Source organism: Anoplolepis gracilipes, chromosome 5, assembly GCF_047496725.1.
Source record: "Anoplolepis gracilipes chromosome 5, ASM4749672v1, whole genome shotgun sequence".
Taxonomy (NCBI): Eukaryota; Metazoa; Arthropoda; class Insecta; order Hymenoptera; family Formicidae; genus Anoplolepis; species Anoplolepis gracilipes.
Window position 1 is genome coordinate 6,304,116 of NC_132974.1, and position 22,167 is coordinate 6,326,282.

General features: G+C 35.7%; 2 protein-coding genes across 4 annotated transcripts in view; both read left to right on the plus strand.

Annotated features, from left to right (window-relative positions):
- The window catches only part of LOC140665571 (PTB domain-containing adapter protein ced-6), a 28,060-nt gene extending 18,178 nt beyond the window's left edge, over positions 1–9,882 (plus strand). For both annotated transcript variants that reach the window (XM_072891830.1, XM_072891831.1), the window contains exons 2-9: positions 4,053–4,162; positions 4,270–4,337; positions 7,112–7,294; positions 7,397–7,723; positions 7,844–8,058; positions 8,130–8,341; positions 8,403–8,629; positions 8,718–9,882. In XM_072891830.1, the coding sequence (XP_072747931.1) occupies positions 4,090–4,162; positions 4,270–4,337; positions 7,112–7,294; positions 7,397–7,723; positions 7,844–8,058; positions 8,130–8,341; positions 8,403–8,629; positions 8,718–8,792 (1,380 nt within the window). In that variant the 5' untranslated portion in view covers positions 4,053–4,089 and the 3' untranslated portion in view covers positions 8,793–9,882. The remainder of the gene's footprint in view (positions 1–4,052; positions 4,163–4,269; positions 4,338–7,111; positions 7,295–7,396; positions 7,724–7,843; positions 8,059–8,129; positions 8,342–8,402; positions 8,630–8,717) is intronic.
- A 1,062-nt stretch (positions 9,883–10,944) lies between these two features.
- Clic (chloride intracellular channel protein 5) lies at positions 10,945–21,748 on the plus strand. Of its 2 annotated transcripts, none has more exons than XM_072891833.1 (4): positions 10,945–11,205; positions 19,336–19,641; positions 19,759–20,085; positions 20,276–21,748. In XM_072891833.1, exons 1-4 carry the CDS (start codon positions 11,137–11,139, stop codon positions 20,354–20,356), a joined length of 783 nt encoding a protein of 260 aa, XP_072747934.1. In that variant the 5' UTR covers positions 10,945–11,136; the 3' UTR covers positions 20,357–21,748. The 2 variants fall into 2 exon arrangements, with proteins under 2 accessions (XP_072747934.1, XP_072747935.1); XM_072891834.1 differs by lacking the exon at positions 10,945–11,205 and adding an exon at positions 11,786–11,928.
- The last annotated feature ends 419 nt before the right edge of the window (positions 21,749–22,167 follow it).

Below are 22,167 nucleotides of genomic sequence, written 5' to 3' on the forward strand. Positions count from 1 at the left end.
GTGCATGACCTGACGAAGGTTCTACTTTCTTCGATGGCCTCTCTAGAATCGGTCCTGCCTTGCGGACACAGCGTACGTAAGCGACGCACGCGGATAACACACGCGTCATACATTCTGCCTGTGGACTTATGTATTTAATAATAAACGTAGCCGAGTTCTCGCTTTCGCGTAATAAATTGTACGGCAACTTTTACTACTGCGAGCTAAATCTTAACGGTGCATCTCTCCCTCTTCGTTATGAAAACTTTGCAAGCAACTTTCACGATTCCCATAAGGGAACCTCAATCAATCGTAACGCAGAAAAAAAAATTAACAACCGTGTCAATTAGAGGGATAATCCGTGATCTGTAATCATGTAATGTTAAAAGAAATATAGATGCAAGAAGATAATTATCTATGTGGGATCCAGATAAAATAGAAATAGAGAAAAGAACACAACCGTCTATTATCTATCGTATTATTAGAGAGGCAGACATGTGTAACGCAAACACACGCGTGTGTATATGTGTGTTTATAATGAAAATTATATATGCAAGCCTATGTTTCTATAATTATGCGAATATACATGTAGCATATCTTTGACTCTTTTCCGTTCTAAATAGGCGAATGCTCAAAAATTTATTACCATATTATGCAATTAAATTAAAAAACTATTTTTCATTTTTTTAAATTTATTTTTAGCGAGCACGCCAATTTAAATATGCAAATAGTGAATTAAAAGTCTGTCTATCAATTATTTGACAAATGTACCAATTTTTATAAAATTTGCTCAGATTCTTTTTTCGTGTCGTATCGATCAATATATTTTATAATTGCAATACAATCTGTCTGTGTCGTATGGATGCGCTTTTAATTGTCAAAGACTCGTGTGATTATCGGCAGGATTGGCGAAATATCAGTTTAATTGCTTCGTGTAATCACTATTGTCCGCCACGAATCGTAATCACGACGCGCTCGGCAAACACGCAAGGAGAGTAGGAACGAGGGCGGACAGTTTGATGTATCGCACGACGGAGAAAGAGAGCGGCACAGATCTTGCACGGCGTGTTGTGGCGACGGCCGACACAACACGCGGCTTCGCCGCTCTCGACCTCTTTGCGCTTACGTGGGAGGAATAGAGGAAGTCGTGCATTAAATCCGAACCTCTCCACCTTTCAGTGCTTAACGCCTCTCAAACGGCACGGCCACATATATATATAGAAAAAAGTAATTGTGCCCATTTCCGAATTAATCCCCCTCGATCTCAAAAGCTACACAGGTTTCTCTTCCAAGATGTTTCATATCCAGCGTTGATCTATAAATTGCTTATCCTTGAATATCATACGTTGGCACGCCATATATATATATATATATATATATATATATATATATATATATATATATATGTATATAAATGTACGTACGACGTCAATCCTGCATGACCTGTTCCATCATCCGCTGACATTCAGCTTTCGCAATAAAATATCCTACATCTTGATAAGGCACTCCTTATTTATTTATTAAGATATATTGCATCATATGAATATTAATTGACAATGCAAAAATTATTGTATTTTTCGTCGCATTAAATTAGGAATTTCATTTTTTTTATGTTTGAACTTTTATAGTCAGTTAAATTTTTTGCATAACTATGCTAGTTATAAGCTCGAGTTGACGCAACACGGCTGGTGTTAACGAAACGGCATAAATATTATATAACACAATTAGACTATAGAGAATAAGATTAATTAATTAATTTCCTGTTTGTATTTCATCCGACCTAAATTTTATTCATTCTAAAATAGCTGTATGCTACCAACTTAACGGACGTATCTGAGAACCCCTCAACAAAGTCTTAGACTTTCTCGCTCGCGCGTATCGAGCGGAAAGATTCCAGTCTCGGCCGCTCACTCGTGATTGCGCTCATTGCCGAATTAACTACGAACGTCAGACGTTCCCGTTCGCACGAGTGGAAAAATTCTGAGGTTCTTCATGCTCGACTGAGAGCAACGGTAGATGACATCAAAATTCCGGTGGAAGTTGCATTTCTCTTCTTTTTTGTTTCGTTTTTTTTTTTTTTTTTTTTTTTTTTTTTTTTTTTAACGCGAGAAGAACACGTAGTTAATCTTGCGAAAATATTCTTCGCCATGTGTTGCATAATCAAATTTGCAATTGCACGCGAAAAGATATTCAAATATTTCGGCAACTGGTATTTTTGGTGTCGCCCCCCAAGGTAAATTTAAAATTCCTCCTCATTGCTAGATATAATTAGCTTAATTAAACAAACGTCAGTTAGCAATTCACTGTCACTTTCAAAATTACAATCCCTACCAACCTACTATAGCGTGTCTTTTTCTTCAAATCTTAACTCTAAGTTATTATTTTTAGAGAAATTTTCAATTCTTAAAGTAAAGTTAATTCATAAAGAAGATTTTTTTTACTCTAACGGGACAATTCACAATATGATTGATGCGCGTCGTACAAGTCAGATTGTTGCGAACAATGATCAGAATATAGATACTTTACGTCATCGTTCTGTTATGTGGGAGTTGCGGAATAGATATGTGTAGATATGGGATCGCTTTAAAGTTAGAATATGCGTGACGAGACGTGCTACGCAATACGTCGATCACGCTCCATCTGACGTTTCTATCTGCACATGTGTGATCCAATTGGAAGCTCAATGTATCAAAGTATGAAGTAGTGCCATGCGCGAGATGATGAAACGCGAAAGGATTTAGCCTTCGTCCTTCAAGGCTGACCGCTAATACACTGTGAATAATCGTCCGCGGTTTAAGTCGATTTACACATGATTCGAAGCTTCTTCGAGAAACAATAAACTCTCAACGAGATCTTTCATTTAATTTAAAATTATTATATTAATATTATTTTTAAAGAAAGTAAAAAAAACGAATAATTTAAATAAGACATTTGAAAATGTCAATTGAACACTGCGAACGTAAAGAAAACTTGATGCATAGTACGCATAAGTGTTAATGTATATGTAATTGACCTGCTTCTCTCGGTAAATATACATAGACTTTATTGCGTCGAAAAGCTCAGTCGCATTTCTTGAATAGGAATGATAAAGAGAACTGGATCTAGGAGGAGGAAGGAGCGACTGATTGTGAGAGACGTCGAACAAAGATTTCGCGACTGCAATCGTTTCCAATGAAGGAGAGGACAGAATGCACGCCCTCGTTGCATTCTCCTCCAGGGCCGCGTCAATACAGAGCTGCAATTCATAGCATTGATAGCAATTGATTGTCCAGTATAATAGAGGAGAGTTAAAATAATTATAGCTTTGTACGCTTAAAACACTTTAATTTCAACAAAGTCTTGAATGAATTTAAATAAAATTCAGTTAGAAATTAATGATTTGTATTTGTATTGAAATTATAAGATATATATTATAGAATTTATATAGATATTTACAAATTGGATTATAACTCGACGTAGTGCTATCCTTTTCTAAAACATAACGAGAACGTCTTCTAGTCGCGAGCTCTCGTTGACCGCGATAACATGCATAGCTGTTGCATCGCACGTTGCATCGCGCAAGAAGTTTTAATACGCGGATTGCGGTGGCTAGAAAGTGATTATCGGGGCATAGAGATATAAAAGCGAGGGAGGTGACTTACGCGAGATTATGGAAATAGGAAGAGAGAACGGCAACCTGGATAGTATCCAAAACTCGTGTTCTAAACCTCGTCAAATGTCGAGGGAAAGGAAAAACCATAGAGACTGGTCGCTTTTTATCAGCGGTGCACTTATGTTTTTCTGACCAATGTATAATAAGCTTTTAGGAAATTTGTTCTATCTAATATTAATCGTAAATTTAAAGTTAAAACTTGTATTAAATTTGTTTGCCCATGTCTTAACATTTTTACACCTAATTTACGGAATATTGTATGTTAATCAATTAGCTATCTCTCTTTTATGTCCTGTTGTCTTTATTTTTCTCGTATATACCAAAATTTGTATTCTCGTTTAATAAATAAATAAATAAATATTCCGCCACATTGGAAAATTAGTTTTTTTATATGCTAATCGAGAGGTCACATTTGTTGCAGGAGTTTAAAAAGTCGGTAGTAGCCAAAAGCCGACAACATGAGGAACTCGACGTTACTGAAATGGGCGCAGAATTCGGCAAACAATAAAAATCAGCCGAATAAAAATGGAGGTGAGTAAGAACGGATGTGTTAAAGTACTAGTGCGACTAGTATTAGCAAATCTCAGCTCGCCGCTGTTATGGTAAAGATTGAAAACCATGACTTGCTTGTTTTGTAGGAACGAACAGGAACTGGATACACCCACCGGACGCGCTTCAAAAAGGACACATCGCCTACCTAGTCAAGGTACTGTTCCTATAATATCATAAAAATTTTTTCATGTTGAGGCAGGGAGGTGTAATTTATATTTGGAATTTTTAACGCATCCAAATATTTTTATTACTGCAATTTTAAAATGATATCTAATTATATCTTAGATATAATAATTAAAAAAAAAAAAAAAAAAAAAAAAAAAACAAATTGCAAATAACACAGTGATAATTATATGTATATAAAGCATCGAATAAAATTCCTATTTTTATTTATATATTTTTCCCAGGATTACATTTTTCAATGGAATGCAAAAGAATTCTTGATTAATGATATATAATGTTAGCGTGTGCACGTTGGGCAAGGTTGTAGCACGCGATTGTGAAACCGTGGGATAAACAACGACAAAGTGACAAGTACCAGCCTGGCACCGTTTCCCGATATCTCGAAACTAACACGAATGAAAGGTCGAGGTCATCGCGACGCATGTCGTCGATCTTTGCGGCCACTATTCCCGCCTTTATTTCATCTCCGGTAGTTATAATTGAGTCGAAATTTGCCGAGTGCGAGATATCTCCATTATGCGTTCGTGGAATTTGTCGATGCGCGTACGTCTAATTATCTAACACTGCTAACGAACGTAATTAAGCTAAGGCGACTACTTTGTCGGGCGGATCGCGTGAATTTGTGCGCACTGTGAGAAAGACCAGAGAAATTGCTAGCAACTATTAAGTAATAATAAGCGGAAGGATAAAAATAAAAAGCATGTTTAAGAATAAAATTATTATTCATATTTTTTTAAATTATATTTATATTCAGCACTTGTAATATATTTTACTTGTAAATTATTTTATTTTTTTTTTTTTTTTTACAAAAAATGTAGCTTTATCAAAAAACAACTTTATAAAATATAATTTGTGATAAATTAATTCAGCAAAAAACTGAGCAACATTGGCAAAAAAAGGAATTGACATATCAGACGGAATTGCTTAAATTGGATTTAATGATGGGAGGAGTTCAATATCCGGTCAAAAAAACGAAACTGATGTAAGACGAAAGTGATCTGAACGATTTACACTTTCTAGCCGGTTAGATTACGAATTTCATTATTTGTGGAGAATGACTTGCACAGAGATAGGAAAAAAAAAACACTCTTCATGATTGAACTATTCTACACTCGAGGCGCGTTCATTCATTTCATGTCACCCGGAAAAGTTGCGCAATTCGTAACCGTGCACCCGTCTGCCTTTCGTTTCGAATTGTTACCGGCACGTACGTAAGTTTCACCATGAATGTGAATACCAAGCTTATCGCGGATGAATTGTTCGAGACGCTGGGACCGAGTCGACGTGTCGCGCGAGTTCATTGAACTTCGAAACTTTGCGAGCGGCCAGATTTCACTATCTCACGAACGAAACTATGTATGTCGTCAGCACTGAACGCGAAATAGCGGAATTTTATTCCGATTTGCCTTTTTTCGTTGGATTTGATTTCCCCGTTTCAAATCTATGCGTTTCTTTTTAGGAGATATTTCGCCGAAGAGAAAGAGTTTCTCCGCGTGACATAAAAAAATATTCATACATATTTCATACTTTGATTGACCGCAACGTCAATTTATAATTGCTTATTACATTAAAATTATCAAAAAATTATAAATATTTTTTTTATATCTTTTTTAAATCTTTAATAATAATTTTGGAAAGTACTCTATGAACTTTTACATTCTTTTGCGATTCTGTAAATAATCCAAATGTACTTTTATATTTTTCTGCAATATTTTCTTGTAATTTAAGCAAAATCTTTGCCTTGTATGAAAATTAGAAATGAAATGCAATATCATACGGGATATGTATTAATTAAATTGTCGAAAACAATTTGTGTACCATAATTACGCATTAAATCTGATCAGATTTGCGTAAGCAAACGAGATACGATTTCGTCATCCAAAGAAATGTCTTATATTTGAAAATATAAAAATATCCAAAGATCATTAAACTACGCAGTAAAACGTCATTGTAGAGTGATAATACGCAATTTATATGTGTTGCGTTTATCGCATCGTTCATGCATTGGATTAAAGTACAGAAATATTTTATCGAGCACGAGAAATGCCGTTAGATGTGCACCGTATTCTCAAATGTTATTGCGAAATATTTCCGCTTCTTTTCATTTGTTCCAGTTTCCGATGACCGCGAGTAGTTCTATTAATTATTGATTAGCGTGCATCTTGAATGTGTGTACTTGAAGGCTAACTTTCTGTTGCTGTACGTCTAATTTCTCTTGTTTTTTATTAATATTTATATTTTACTTGATTCTATTGATAAAAAAGAAAATGATATATATTGATATATGACCACATTTCAATATTTTCTTTTTTTTTTCAGTATTTTCTATAATGCTTACGATTCATTTTTTTGTTTGATAAATAAAATTTAGATATGATTTCCGAATACTCAATTTAGGTCTTGTATATTTTGACTTATATCTGTAAGCAGTTTAACAACTTTTCTGTCAGAAATATTGCCTTGATGAAAGATGTTGCGCACTACTAAACATATATATGCAAAAGATTTCTGACGATTATAATGCAAAAATATGTACGTCGTGAAAGAATGCGCTAAAAAAGAAAAACATGTTTAATAAAGAAGTATATTCGTGTCACATTCTAAGCATATATTTTTCTTGAAAACGTATTTACTGTTTATTTTTTTGCATATTGTATATGTATACGAAGGAATTCCATCTTTCATTTTTTCTTCTTTTCTTTTCTAAATCTTTTTATGATTTAAAAATGATTTAATATATTTTAGTATTTGGGCAGCACAGAGGTAGATCAACCTAAAGGCATCGATGTAGTCAAGGAGGCGATTTGCAAGCTGAAATTTAATCAGCAACTCAAGAAGAGCGAAGGCACGAAAACACCGAAGGTTGAGCTTACTATAAGCATCGATGGCGTAGCGATACAGGAACCAAAAACAAAAACGACGCCCAAGGTTTGTCCGCATAAAAATAATTTTTTTCCTAGAATTCTTTTCTTATTTACTTTTCATGGTTCAATTACTTTACTGTGATTTGATCGAAGATTATTTTTACAGCGAATTATGCATCAATACCCGTTACATAGAATTTCATATTGTGCCGACGACAAAGGAGAGAAGAAATTTTTCAGTTTCATCGCAAAGGAAGAGGATGCAGAGAGGCATACGTGCTTCGTTTTTGTGAGCGACAAGTTAGCCGAAGAAATCACACTCACTATCGGTCAAGCCTTCGATTTGGCTTACAGGCGGTTTCTAGAAACATCTGGTAAAGATCTAGAGGCGCAACGACGTTGCATGGTGCTACAACAAAAAATAAAACGACTTGAACACGAAAATAATGTTTATCGGCAACGGCTGCAAGATATCGCAGCTATTAAAGGCTCGGTTAGTGTGCAAATATAAATAAAGAATGTTTGGTAAAATATTTTTATAATGTATAAATGGATTTAATGTTAATTAAAATTATGTATATGCAATATAGGATTGTTGCTAATTCTATTTTAGGCGGATGTGTCGGCGTATCTATCACAGCATAATCTGCCCGACATTCTTCATGTACCAGGAGCTTCGACGGATTCGTCCCAAGTTAATGGCACAATTAGCAAAACATTGGTAAATACGAGCAGCGATAGTAACGGAAATACATCAAATGGACCTCAGCAACCGCCACCAGTTCCGCCGAGAAGTTTCGAGAAAAGTTTCGACGATGATTTCATGGTGTATGTATATTCAACGTTGCAAATTTTATTAATTTTTTTTTTCTTTGATTTTACATTTTTTTATTTTATAGAAATGAGCCGGTGCCAACACCGTCAGTTGGTACGAAATTGGAAGGGTTGCTGATGGACGAATTTGAGGAAGATTTCAATCCAAGGGCTTATGAAACCGCAGCTAATGGACTTGCTAATCATCAGTTAAATAACAATCCGCTTCTTAATGGTCAATCTTCCGGATCAAACTTCTTCTCGCAATCTAATGGCACAACCAGTCCTCCGCCTTTGTGTAAGTATTTAATTTATAAATCTTTTATTATGTTATCGCTAAAAACATATTTTATCTTCAGTGGCGCCACCACCAAAGACGAAAGATTCGAGACGTCAAAACGGAGTCAAAGAAGATTTGTTTGGTAGTATTCCTTTTAATCCCACGCCGACCTTAAATATGAAGAATGAATTTAAGGATCCATTCGAAATGGGAGAATTCGGAGCTTCAACTATGACGTCAAATCCTAGCCAACAGGAATTGGAAAATGCTATTGGTTTACTAGACAAGAGGCTATTGGAGATGAAGGTGAAACACACAATTTCTTTCAGTTCTTGAGTTTTTTTTTAGTTTTTACTCCAAACAAATTGTAAAACGTGTTATGTAAAATCCTTAGGATGGTTTTAGTAGAGGGCTGTGTATTGGAACTGACGACTTTTCTTTGGAGAGCTTGGATCCGCTGCGAAATTAAATTCGTCGAGCAAACCGGAAGCTAGGAGCGCTCGAACAAGAACTTCATTAGTACTCTTGAATAGCAGAGTACGAAAGGATAAAGTAATTAGGAATTATGTCCGTGTAAAACCAAAATTAGTCAATTATTACTATTACCCTGCTCGTATATTTATGATCATGCTCGATATTTATGGTACATGAAATAATTTTATAAGGTGTGCATTCTTCTATGCTCGCTGATATAATCTGTACTATTTTGTTCACTTTAGAATTGGGGTCCAATTTGAATGACGCACTAGAAACGCGTTATCGTTATTAATAATGAGTCAGTGAGACTAGATCTCAAGTTGACCGCTAGAGTGAAGTAAGATATTATTCTAATCGAGGTCACGTAATTTTAGACAAGAATTTGTTTTACACGCGCGGCATGCGCATACACATATACATACATACATACACTGAAACAAATCTTATCGCGAATCTCATATCGACGATGGTATGCTTGCACCTTTTATATTTTTTAATGAGGTATTAAAAAAAACTAATAAATATTGTAATTCTGTAGTCCAAGTCGGATAATGGTAAAGACCGAGTAATCTCTTAAATTCTAAGAGATCAATTAAAAAAATTTACAATATATTTATACTCGGCTCTTAGTTTATAAATTAATATCTTCATGTCATTCAATCATCTGTTGAAAAATGAGCTAGTAGCGACAAAAATGGAACACTAACTATCCATAGCGTTAGAGATCACACTAAATATGAATGTATATCTTTCATAGTCCATCGATTGAATTTGTACACTCCGCATATCCTCTTTCTTTGGTCTGCCGTACTTTTATTCTCTACACCTTTCTTTTAAGGACAACATAATCGGAAAGGGAGGCTTAACTCTAATAATGTGAGAGATTCTAGTTGTAAATTTACAGTAATCTCTATGTATCATGATAATAACTGAACCGACCAATGTAACATGGAGTGTTAAATGAGTTTATGTTATACAAAGAGGATTAGTAATTATGTACATATGGAATTCTATATCTCTTATTATTGTTGCTATATTGTTTAAGAATCATAGTTAAGAATATAGCATATGATTACAACTGATATTTGATGAATATTGATTATTTGATGTTACCCTTATAATCAATATATTAAATTTCAGAGCAATCTCTGAAAAAAGTAATTGTGATCATGACACTATCTTTTTGTTTATACAACTAAAATGTCATTCATAAACAATTATCACATTTAATTTTGATTAATTTAGATTCTCAGTGTTCATGAAATTCCACTATATATTACCTCTTGTAAAATTATAAATGGCATTTCTAAGACCAGTCTTCCTTTTCTCCGTTATTTTGATCAACAATATCATATATTGAGATGCAGATAATTGCATGGTAAGAAAATACACAATGTGAATTAAATATAAAATATCAATCAAATATATAGAAATATATTTATGGAAGCAAATATATATATATGATTTCAAAAATATATATAGTTGCTTGCTGAAGAAGATATAAATTTTTCGGAAGAATTACAGATGCAAATTTAAAAAATATTAAATAACTTGAAATATATATATTACTATTTGTTATACAGAAAATGTCAATAGAATTGTTCTTAAAAGATACTTTAAAAATTGGCATAAACAAGTGACATGAAAATTTATACAGAACCCCAAAATAGCGAATTATTAAAGAAAATATTTTCGTCTACTTGTGCACCTAATGAAGAAAAAAACAGCTTTGAGAAAAATTTATATAATAATTCAATTAATATAATCAATTATAATATAATATTTGGATATATCCAATTATTTAATTACATGAGACATGACAAACGTGTTTGATAGATTTATATTTTTATACGTTGTTAATTATTTATCGTATCGAGTAATTGATCCTGAAATTGCAAAATCTAATCTAATTTATAGATAAATACAAAGATTTAAAAAAGGTCTTGCGGATATCTGAAAAAAATGTCACCTTTTATATATATGTACCGTTTAAATGTCTCGCGTTACAATTTGTACATCGCTTAAAACCAAGTATGATTTCAGAGTGCTTTTGAACTTGGCGCGTGTTTTTCGTCGCCGGCGACGAAATGTCACGTGATGCGCTGTAGGCGGCGCCAGCGGCGTGAACGTGGCGCGACGCGCGCTGCGTCAGTATTCCGCGAGCTTCCGTCGTGTTTTGTTCGTTTCTGCTTCGGCCGGTCTCCATTTCGAGAGTCACCAGAGTGGGAGGGAATCGCCGCCGCCGCTGCCGTCGTCGTCGCTTCTAGACGCGAGAAACGCCACAGAGACAAAAGTGCCTTCTTCCTTCTTCGTCGCGAAACGAAGACCCTCTCAGGATGGCGGACGACAACCACGAGAACGGCACCAGTAACGGCGACGTGCCCGAGATCGAGCTGATCATCAAGGTGAGTGTGCCATGCGCGGTTGTGGATCGCGGCACGAGTGAGATAGATGGTTAGGAGCGAGGGGGGGAGGGGGAGCAGGGGAAGGGCAGGGGAAGACGCAGAAAAAAAGGAGGCAATCGTCCCGTGCGCTATGGGCGTGGAGCTACACCGATTCCCTGTTTGTGTCGTTCCTGCAGGAAATCTAAAGACAGATAGGGAGTCGGGAGTCTCGCCTCTTTCTTTTCTCTTTATTAAAGATGCCGCGACCGTGAAAATCGACCGCTTGACGGAAAACGGCCGGCGCGGAAATAATCGGCGCGATGACCGTTTTTTTCCCCGACCGGACGTTTCTGACGCTCGCGCGGCTCGAGTACTTATTGTTTTCTACTTCACGTCACGTTCGGCCGTGATCGATGCTCTCTGTTCCCGTGTGGGGGAGAATTTTCATTCTTTTATCGTTGGAATCGGAATCGGAATCTATTGACGAATGAAGGAGCGAACGGACGCGGTGCACGCGGACAGTACGTGCGTATGTCGCTGTTGCTCGCCTTTTCGTAATATCGAATCTTGGCCGAAATACGCGACGAGTAAGGTTTACTTTAGCGGCCGCACACACATGTGTCACGAGCCTCGTATCTAACGTTACATCAGGGGTCAAGACCGGTTTACCGTGGCTCAATTCAATTTCTGACGCCGCTAACCGTTGCCGCGAGTAAGAGTAGACATCATTTTCGCGTGTCTACGGTATGTATAATAATTCGTCGAGGTTATACCGACCTTTACGTTGATCTTGAATAAATAGAAGCCGCTACATCTCTAGAATGAAATACGAACCTTTTACGCGCTATTATATATTTATACCACATACTAAAAAGCAGAATATTTAGATTCGACACCATAAGCAGAATCACGCGAGTGTCTCGGTATAGTGCGTCATACGTTACACATTTCTTTACGCATGGAGTCATCGAGGGCGCCGTGCCGTTTTCTACTACTACACACTCTCCTTCTGTCGATCGTTTGTGTATTCAGCGGGCATTATACACGGCAGATGGAACACGACGAAAAGACGCCCGCCCTCGCGTCCCTCTCGCGACGGGAAAAGCGACCGAGGACAAGAAGTTGCCCCGCGCGCGACGCGCGACCCGGAAAGTGATCGCGACGGGAAAATGAAAGGTCCCCCCACGACTCAACTAGCTTTTCCCGGGGCCTGCCTTAGAATCCGGACGGAGATCGCGATGTCGATTCGGAGTGATCGATCTATACGCGCGGTACAAATTCCATCTATCGCGACCAACGCATTTCTAAAAAAATTCCTTGTCATTTCTTTTAATCGAGTAAGATGTTATTGAAAAATTACATCGTTCTTCTACATCATTAGACTACTAGACAATTAAAAATGTCATTTTATAATTATATAAATTAGAATATCTCAATATTATATCTATTATATATTAATATCAATATTAAATATATTATTAATTAATATCTCATTCTAATATTAAAGAATATATTATTTTATATATTATTTTTTGGCCTCGAAATAAAAAAAATAGGATGAGTCAGTGGCAAGATTATATGCGTTAAGATGTATTCTAAAGAAAAATATGATATATCGCAGACACAATTCGTTGATCTTACATGATATCGTAATTTCGCGATATCGCTATACTACATTTTGATTTCGATTAGATTAACAACATTGGATTATTTGCGATCGCTATTGTTCGTATTATCGATTCGATCGAGGGCGTGAACTCGGCGTGAGTTCTTGAAACTTTCTTTTCACCGAGTTTCCGAGGGGGAATGACTCCTTATAAGCGGAAACAGGCTACCTTTGACAAGTGACCATTAAAGAGCTCCTGATTAAACTTTCGCCGGAACGCGCGAATTGATCGGATTTCTTTCGAGGAAAATTATCATCCTTACGCGGTGGTAGACTACGATTTCAACATGCTTCATTGAATTGTATGACTTTCTCGTAAAAGAACCGTAGTGTTTCTAATTCTATAATAAATTGCGGAACAAATTTTTGAAATTTTTGCTACAGAATATTTTCGTAACACAAATATATGTATAATTTACAGTACAAAAAGAAATGAGAACAATTGCATTACAACGATACGATTAAATATTGAATTTTGTCGAAAGCGTTTGCACTTTACTCATCGTTTGTCGATCCTATTGTGAAGGCGATTGCCATATCGGTGCAACCTGTCCTCAAGTGTGTCAATGAAAAGTTTACGCAAAGGCCTTTCAGATAACTGACTTATCATCTCGATTGCAGTATTAGATACTTAAATATTCAAGTAGTTCATGCAAACCAGATATTTGTTAAAAATGCGCTCTTCAGCGCATGTTATAAGTAAACATGATAAAACACAGAAATTGATAATAAATTATCAGCCTCCTTTAACGCGAGATACAAAATTACGATAAAATTAATGCATTGTAATTTATATGAAAATTTCGATCTTGTGGAAATTCTGTGTATCGGTATATTTTTTATTACGTTTTACAATTAACGTTCCATAATTACACATATTTTATAATTAATTAAATAATTATAGTGATAATTATAGGTATACAATTGTAATAATTTAATTTATTACAACGTATTTATACCATTATAGAATTTGAGAATATCATAAGAATATCGTCAACAACTTCCTCAAAGTATGTCAACCTGATATTTCACTGTCTTCAAAATAACATACATATATTTCGGAATCGTAAATATATTAATAAATAAGCGTGAATATTCAAATTAGTTAAAATCGCGCATCATCTATATTTTTTTCGTAACGGAATACTATAAGGAGACGATTATTAAACGGTGACCGTTTAATTTATTCAATTAAGGAGGTCAGACCGTACAGTCGGCGTGCCGAGCCGGCTATACCGTTGTTGTAAATCAAAAAGACGATTGAATGGCAGGTATACAATATAGATGTAATTTTGTATCCGATCGTCAAAATTGCGCGCGCGAGAAGACTTAATGCTAAGCCGACCGACCTTGCACTCTCGGGAAGCGATCATGCGAGGTCTTTCAAATAAGTGTGTCAAACGGGACGAAACGACGAGCGGCTACCACGAGGTCCTCCTCCGAGATTCTACCGTTAAACGATGGACTCCTTTACCTTCCGCTTTCCTCGCTCTTCTGGCTTTCCCCGCCGACTTCGATATGACTTCATTCCTCGGATCTTTTCTATTATATCTATGAAAACTTGTTTATTGAAAATAAAAGAGTGCGAATTAGGGTAGAAGGAAAAATTCCTATAACAGGGTGTATACTCCCGGGAAAAATCTGGAAAACCTGGTATTTTCAGGAAATTTTATTATATCTTGAAAAATTATGGAATTTCGTTAGGATTCAGGGACTTAAAAAAAATGTCAAAAAAGTACCTACTTATTTCAAAATTTTTTTATAAAAATTTAAAATATTTTAAGTTTAAAATCTGCTCAAAATATATATTTTTTGTTTATGTTAGAAAATGATACGCTAAAATAAATAAACTTATTTTAAAATTGCATCTAAAAATATTTTAATTTTACCTGGAATTTTGAACAAAAATACCTGGAAGATTCTGGAATTCTCAGGGAATTTTTTTACAAGAATTTGAGTATACACCCTGTATAATAAGCTTGCTGTCGCAAGGGAAGAGAAACATTTTTTAAGTCAAAAAAGATTGAAAAATAAAAAAATTGCTAGATATATGCAGAAAAACGGGGAAAAGATCGTTCTTTTTTTTAACTTCTTCTTTATACGTACATTAATTTCATATTCCTTTTAAACCGTTTATCCTATTATGATTTAATTATTATGTTTTGACTATCGCCTCCTTTTACGATGTTTCGTCTCGCTAGAACTATTTTTCCGACCGCAGTTACTCGCATTAAAATAAAAGAGTATCACATAACCACACCTGCAGCGATCGATCAGACTTTAATCTTCTCTAAGGTCATTACAAGCGTGCCTGTATATGGAAGACACTCTGATGGTTCGCACAGTCGTTTTATAAACACGTAACATCGTCGCTTCAACGAAGCATGGAGAAAAATGCGTGTGCGAAAAGGAGGTATAAAGGAGACGTATAAAAAGAAAACGTCGCGTGACACGAGATTGAAAGATATTGATGTCCAGCGGGAAATCCAGTCTGGAAAAACGTCGTTCCTCTAATAATAGCCGCTTACAAGCGTGTAATATTTCTTCGCGAACAACGTCCTGATATTTTTTTACTCGCTCATCGTTAATTTCATTCAGAAAAGATGGCGAGCACGCGGCGAATGTGTTGTGAAACTATGGCTCTCGCCGCATATATTCCCAGAAGTCGTATTCGCACACGTGCATATACACGTGCATGCACTACCTATTTCTATTCGTAACGGTGTACTATACAACAGAATGGTAAGAATCTTGTACATATGTGCGATGATAAATATTGTAAAAAGGGAAATAGGAGGAGCATTATTATATTATTACATGAATTAATTATTTAGTAAGCAGATTAAGTTTTAAAAAGTCAGATTAAAAAGATACACCCAGCTGATTAATATACATCACATTTTATCAGTGCAATATATTTGTTAGACTTAATTATTTAAAAATATTTCTTGCGTGGTTTGAGATGGCAATTATATTATTTTTTAAGTCACTGCATCATCGGCAATCTTGTCAAATTGTTCGAGAGATAGTTTACTTTTAAATATTAACATTTGTATCGCTCTAGAAAGAATTTCTTCGACAAATGCCGTGGGTACGCTATTAATTTCTTCCGGGCATGTGGAACAAGATTGTTGACGATATATTATCATTAACGATATCACCGATGCATACATCGTTCTTAGCCGGTCTTTCTTTTTCCGCTCGATTTCTTTCTCCAGTCTTTTTTTCCGCTAGTACTCCATAGCTTCAACATATAGAACCGCGTTTAATAACGTCGCGAGGTCGTAGTAACGCAAATCGCATGCGCTCGCGTAAAAGACATTATAACTCTTCTGCTTCGCACGCACACACGCACACACGCACATAATCCGGGATTCCTCGGTGAAGGTTCCTGTTTCCCCTTAAGTCGTATATATCGCACCCATAAATATGCTGAATTCGATTAAACGTCATATCTCCTGATGCTTACGCGACTTTTCGAGGAATGGAATTTCGCCTGCGTGCGTATGCGCGTGTCGTATCTGTTTCACGGGAAATTAAACCGTGATGTTCAAATTGAAATGGCCTGGATAAATATGTTGTATTTTAGAGAGAGAAAGAGAGAGAGAGAGAAGAGAAAAACAGCGCGAGACTTTGAGGAGCTGCACATCCTGTATTACGTCAGGTGTAATAAAATTCTGACATAATCGGTTCTTATTCCGAATTGAATGGATATATCGATGCATATCGATAATAGGCACACCTGATGTACGAATTTTCAAGCTTTCGTAATAGAGAAAGGAGGCGAGGTAAAAGAGATTGCAACGTTCGAAGAGATGAAAGATGTTTAGTGTCTTCTTGACATTTGATCCACCATGAGCGTTCTCCACACGTGACTCGCACCTTCGACATGAATACCAAATACATTGGATTTCCGCATAGTTTCGAAATATTATTTAACTATAAACTGTTACTATATTCGTTTGTGCTATCCACTTTGTCTTTCAGTTTTGGTAATGTCGAGCTTTAATCGTGGATTACTGTTGTTCTTCGCTCATGCTCTCCTTTCAGTTGTAGTTTTCAAAATAAACGAAAAGATAAATTAATGTTAAAAATAATCAAAGTAACAAAATAGCAATTCAGAAAAATTCTAACTGAAATTAAAATTGTTAAAAAATTTATGTTAGAGATAATTAAAGTAATACAATACAGTAAGTACAATACAATACAGTATCAGCTAAAATTAAAATTAAAATTGATAAAGATGTGTTATTTAAAGTGCGAATTATTTTCCTTTCCGTTACCTGATGCTTATATTGCGTTTTATTCGGAATAAATGAGTCATCATAAAGTAATCTTGCACAATCGTGTACGATGGGGAAGGATATAACTCTTGGGATATACTCCTTGGAATTCTCGATTAACATAACTGCCGCGCGCAAAGTCGAGCTTGATGGTCAAATAGGGGCTTCACTCGTACTCATCCCGAATTATTATCCTATTTTACATTCTCGTACATTCTGGAAATAATAGCGTTTCGTCGACATTGCGTAATGATACTTTGGATATAACAAAGAATATTAGTTTCAATATTACATCGATTCTGAAAGACGTGTAACAGATGTCTATGAATGTCTAAAGAATCATCATGATACATTTATATATACATATATATATATATATATATATCTGTTATTTAATTTATGCTTCTAAATTCTAGCCTTTTGCCTTATATATGATAAATGAGATTCAGATTCTTATCATAAAATGATGTATATACTTGTATACATCACATTTTACGATAAATATCTGAATCTCTTTATGTAAAACAAAAGATTAAAATTTAGAAGCATAAATTAAAGGACAAATTGTAATTGTTTAGATATGATTTTAGAGTAATTTTCTTTTTAAATTCTGACTTCTACTTGACAATTTGCCGTCAAGCCTAAAAAAGACTTGCTTCTGAATACAAGGCATTTTTTTCGACGCGTATTATTTGAGATGCAAAAATTCATCTATAAAAATTCGATAACGCTTTGATTTGTGCGGGATGTACAGAGTCGCTCGTTGACAGGATTTTTTCTCCGAGGATCATGTGTGTTAAATAAAGCCTTGACTTTCTCACGTTGTGTAACGTCCGAAAACAGACCGTGCGTCATCGCTGAGAAAGAATACAGAGATGCGTGCGCGCGCGTCTGCGAGGACCAGCTGCGTGACGCATATGAGACTGGAAAGTAAAACAAGGATAACATTGGTAGTAGTAAACGATTGTAACAGCGGCGATACAAAGGCTATGATATCGCGATCTCTTTATTCTCTTAACTATATACACGGCTCATTAGATCCTGGAAGAGCGGTTGATTGTTGTTAACGCCGGATGAAAATAGAATCGGCGTCCGAGAGAAAGAGAAAGAGAATTGGCGAACTGCCGAGATTCGATTTGCTCAAATTACGGCAATACCGCGGGCAATCAGTAGGTCTAGCCTTACGAAGGAGAGCGATTACGTTACACAATGTGTGGGTTGTTCAGCTACCACCGCTTGAGTGAAGGATCATGGTACCGGGATAATGATCAGAACGGAATGTCATAGCGAAAAATATTCGTTCACACAATTGTCCATTACATACGGTATTAGATACAGTATTTCATATAACAATTCTCGTAATATTTGAAAATTATGAATGCCTGAAGGATGCATAATTGGATTAAACGCCAGGGAGAAATAAAACTAAATTATTAAACTTAAATCAAAGATGTCTGTTGAAATATAGAAAGTTTTTTTTGGATTAAAGTGAAAGATTATTCAAGGATTGATAGTCTAAAAGCATGCATTTTTAAAAATATCAGAATTCCGAAATAACACGTCTGGAAAAAAAAAAAACAAAAGGAGTGAAAATAAAAAGATATTTTAAATCGGCAGATTGCGTAAAGTTTTTTGGAATAGCCATGAGCACTGAGAGTAGGACGCGTCAGCGAGCGAGTAAATAAACCGTGACATCGAGGAAACGAGAGCAGTCTAGTAACTTTGCTACGTACTCTCTCGATTTGGCTGATCGAGCGGGAGAAAATGTGATAGAACTTCTCCCAGTTTCACTAATGGCTGGGTTTACTCATCGTACACAGACACAGAGATTCAAGCATTTCATCGTTGTTAGATATGCGCGCTAGTTGCACGATGACGTCAGTCTCTTATCGCCTGGAGATACAGACAGGATAATCAAATCCATGAGATACCGTGGAATTTACATGCTAGCTTGTCAATAGTCGTGAAAACATATAGTAATAAAATATTTTAGATCACAAAAATATATATTAAATTTAAAACATATCTTTGGTCAAACACATATTTTTATAATGTAAATTGTATTTCATACATAAGGGGAAAAAAAAAAGAAAAAGGAGGAATATAATTTTTCTGATTTAAAATTTATATATTTAAATTTTTTTTTAAGTTTTATCCTGATTCTATATAATGTATTCGTCTAACGTAAAATATTGTTTTTAGGCATCGACGATCGATGGCCGTCGAAAGGGTGCTTGTCTCTTCTGTCAGGAGTATTTTATGGATTTGTACCTTCTGGCGGAGCTGAAGACAATTTCTCTGAAGGTGACCACGGTAGACATGCAAAAGCCGCCGCCCGATTTCCGCACCAATTTCCAAGCCACCCCACCGCCCATCTTGATTGACAATGGCGACGCGATATTGGAGAATGAGAAGATCGAGCGACACATCATGAAGAATATCCCCGGCGGGCACAATCTGTTCGTACAGGATAAGGAAGTAGCCACTCTCGTGGAAAACTTGTTTAGCGTGAGTGTCAATTAATAAGAATCAAAAGTGAAATCGATTTGTACAAACTGTTGAATTGTATCTCTTTTTCTCTGGCGAGACGAGAAATTACATGTCAATTGGTTTCATTAATTGCAGAAACTCAAGCTGCTGCTGTTGAATGCAAAGGACAAGGATAAGGATCCCAAGTCCTCGTCGCTGATGGCGCATCTACGTAAGATTGATGAGCATCTGGGTCGCAAGGGCACGCGCTTCCTCACCGGCGACACTATGTGCTGCTTCGATTGCGAGCTGATGCCGCGACTGCAGCACATCAGGGTCGCTGGCAAGTATTTCGCCGACTTTGAGATACCGGAGACCCTGGTGCACTTGTGGCGGTATATGCATCACATGTACAGGCTCGACGCTTTTCTACAGAGCTGTCCGGCTGATCAGGATATTATTAACCACTACAAACTGCAACAGGTGAGGCGCACGGGTCGACCTCTAATTGCATACGAGTTGTAGACTGAATTGAATAATTAGTACTCTTCGACGAATGCCTTTAATTTGCACCCACACTTCTCGCAATGACGCAATTATATTCACTGTGCGCGGTAAACTGTGATTTTCTCACGTCCACCGATATAATTAAAACTTCCGATAATCATTGCAGAGTATGAAAATGAAGAAACACGAGGAGCTGGAGACACCGACCTTCACCACGAGTATCCCGATCGAGGTCAATGATGATTAGGCTGGACCTTCCTCGAGTCTGCGATCGCGTGACTTTGATTAGACATCGAGATCGAGACTTTATAGCGAAACGGCGAATCATCTTGACAGAGTTTCAATGGCACGCGCCATTTTGTAATTTAATATCCATTATTAGTATCTCAAAAACAAACGGGAATTTTTCCATTGGAACTCGTGTCTTTTCAGCTGCCAATTCGTGTCGTCGCCGCATCATTGGTCGATTCATATTTTTGCTAAGCAATTATTACTGGGCCTAATCCCTTCTTTGGGATCAAGTCAGGTGTAAACAGATTAGCTTTTTTTACCGCAAACGACGCGACAACATACATAAGTGCATTAAGACTTTGGAGTCTTAGTATCGATAGATTTTCGATCGATTTTCTTCATTTTTTTCTTTCTTTTCTTCCTACTATGTATGATATGCATACGTAGTTTTGACCTGAGTAGTATTAGCAAGATTTTAATTTGCTATTATTGATTCAAGATTAAATTGATGAGGAGAAGCTGTCATGATGTTGCCATTGTGACAGCAACAATCATGAAAACTAATACCAAGAATGCAAAAGAAACGTATGCGTTAGAGGGAATTAAATTGGGTGCCATTATAATTTTGCAATTTTAATAAAAGTTATCCCTTTGAGTAATTATTCCAACCATTATTCTTAGGCATTAATCTTACGTAAGGTAAAACGTAAGTAAAGTTAGTAAGATATAGAAAATGTTTGAGAGATAAAACGTTTCAATATTCGAGTTTATGCGTAACTATTGTTTTTATAAATATGTTAAATATTTCTCATTATCATCGCTATTCCTATTATATCGTGAGTTATTATAAGATGATATTTAAACATGATCGAAACATTTGCATTTAATGAAAATTATACCGAATTCAGAATCATAAATTTGTTTAATGCGACCTCATATTCTTAAACGCAATTGCACGATGAACACATATTATTAATATACGTAGAAGAAATAAACGTGTCTCGCTATGTCTCTCACGAGATATGTAAACCAGAGTGCGTACGTTTCTTCTGGATTCCACAGTATAGGTATCTTGTTATATTCCTGTTTCATTGTTAGCACTTTTACTGACTTTTACAAACAAAGAACGAGTATCACCCAAGCGTAACTCCAACGTTTCTCGAGTCGAAAGCATTTAAAATAACGGCATCCAGAAGCATCGACTCTGCTTATTTCCGCACTAATACACAATCCACTGTTCCAGAAAACAAAATTGCGGTTTTATACTCGTAAGCAACTGTCTATTCCCGCATTAGTGATTCTATTATTATTATTATTATTATTATTATTATTATTGCTATTATTACTATTGTATTATTAATTTGGTTTATATATCCATAAAAATCAATATACCAGTGTTTACATTTAACGCCTAATATCCCATCATTTATTACGCAATAATATACGATGTAAGTTCTTACATCCATAATATGTTGTTTTTATATGATATCTGGGCATTATATTTTTTCCTGTTAAATATATATGTATGATATTAATATTTTATATTTTGTGACGATACAGAGTAGATAGAGAGTAATTAATCATGCAGAATCTTTTTATTTTAGTACGTTGTTTACAAGCAAGTATCGCATGTTCTAAAAGATGATACGAAGAAAAAGTTAAAATCAACATTATGCAACAAATGTAAGGTAAATTTTAAAAATTGCAAAATTGTGCCATCTTCATAATTATGTAAAATTATATAAAGATCAAGCATTATTTTACTAGTATAAAATACCTTTTATTTTTTTTTTGTACAAATTCTATTTTTTCGACAATCTTAATTTT

Bases quoted from the DNA above. Each gene is read 5' to 3' on its own strand.
- Clic (XM_072891833.1), top strand. From the start codon at position 11,137: ATGGCGGACGACAACCACGAGAACGGCACCAGTAACGGCGACGTGCCC. The intron at 11,206-19,335 runs GTGAGTGTGCCA...TATTGTTTTTAG, and splicing joins AGATCGAGCTGATCATCAAG to GCATCGACGATCGATGGCCG. The intron at 20,086-20,275 runs GTGAGGCGCACG...TAATCATTGCAG, and splicing joins ACCACTACAAACTGCAACAG to AGTATGAAAATGAAGAAACA.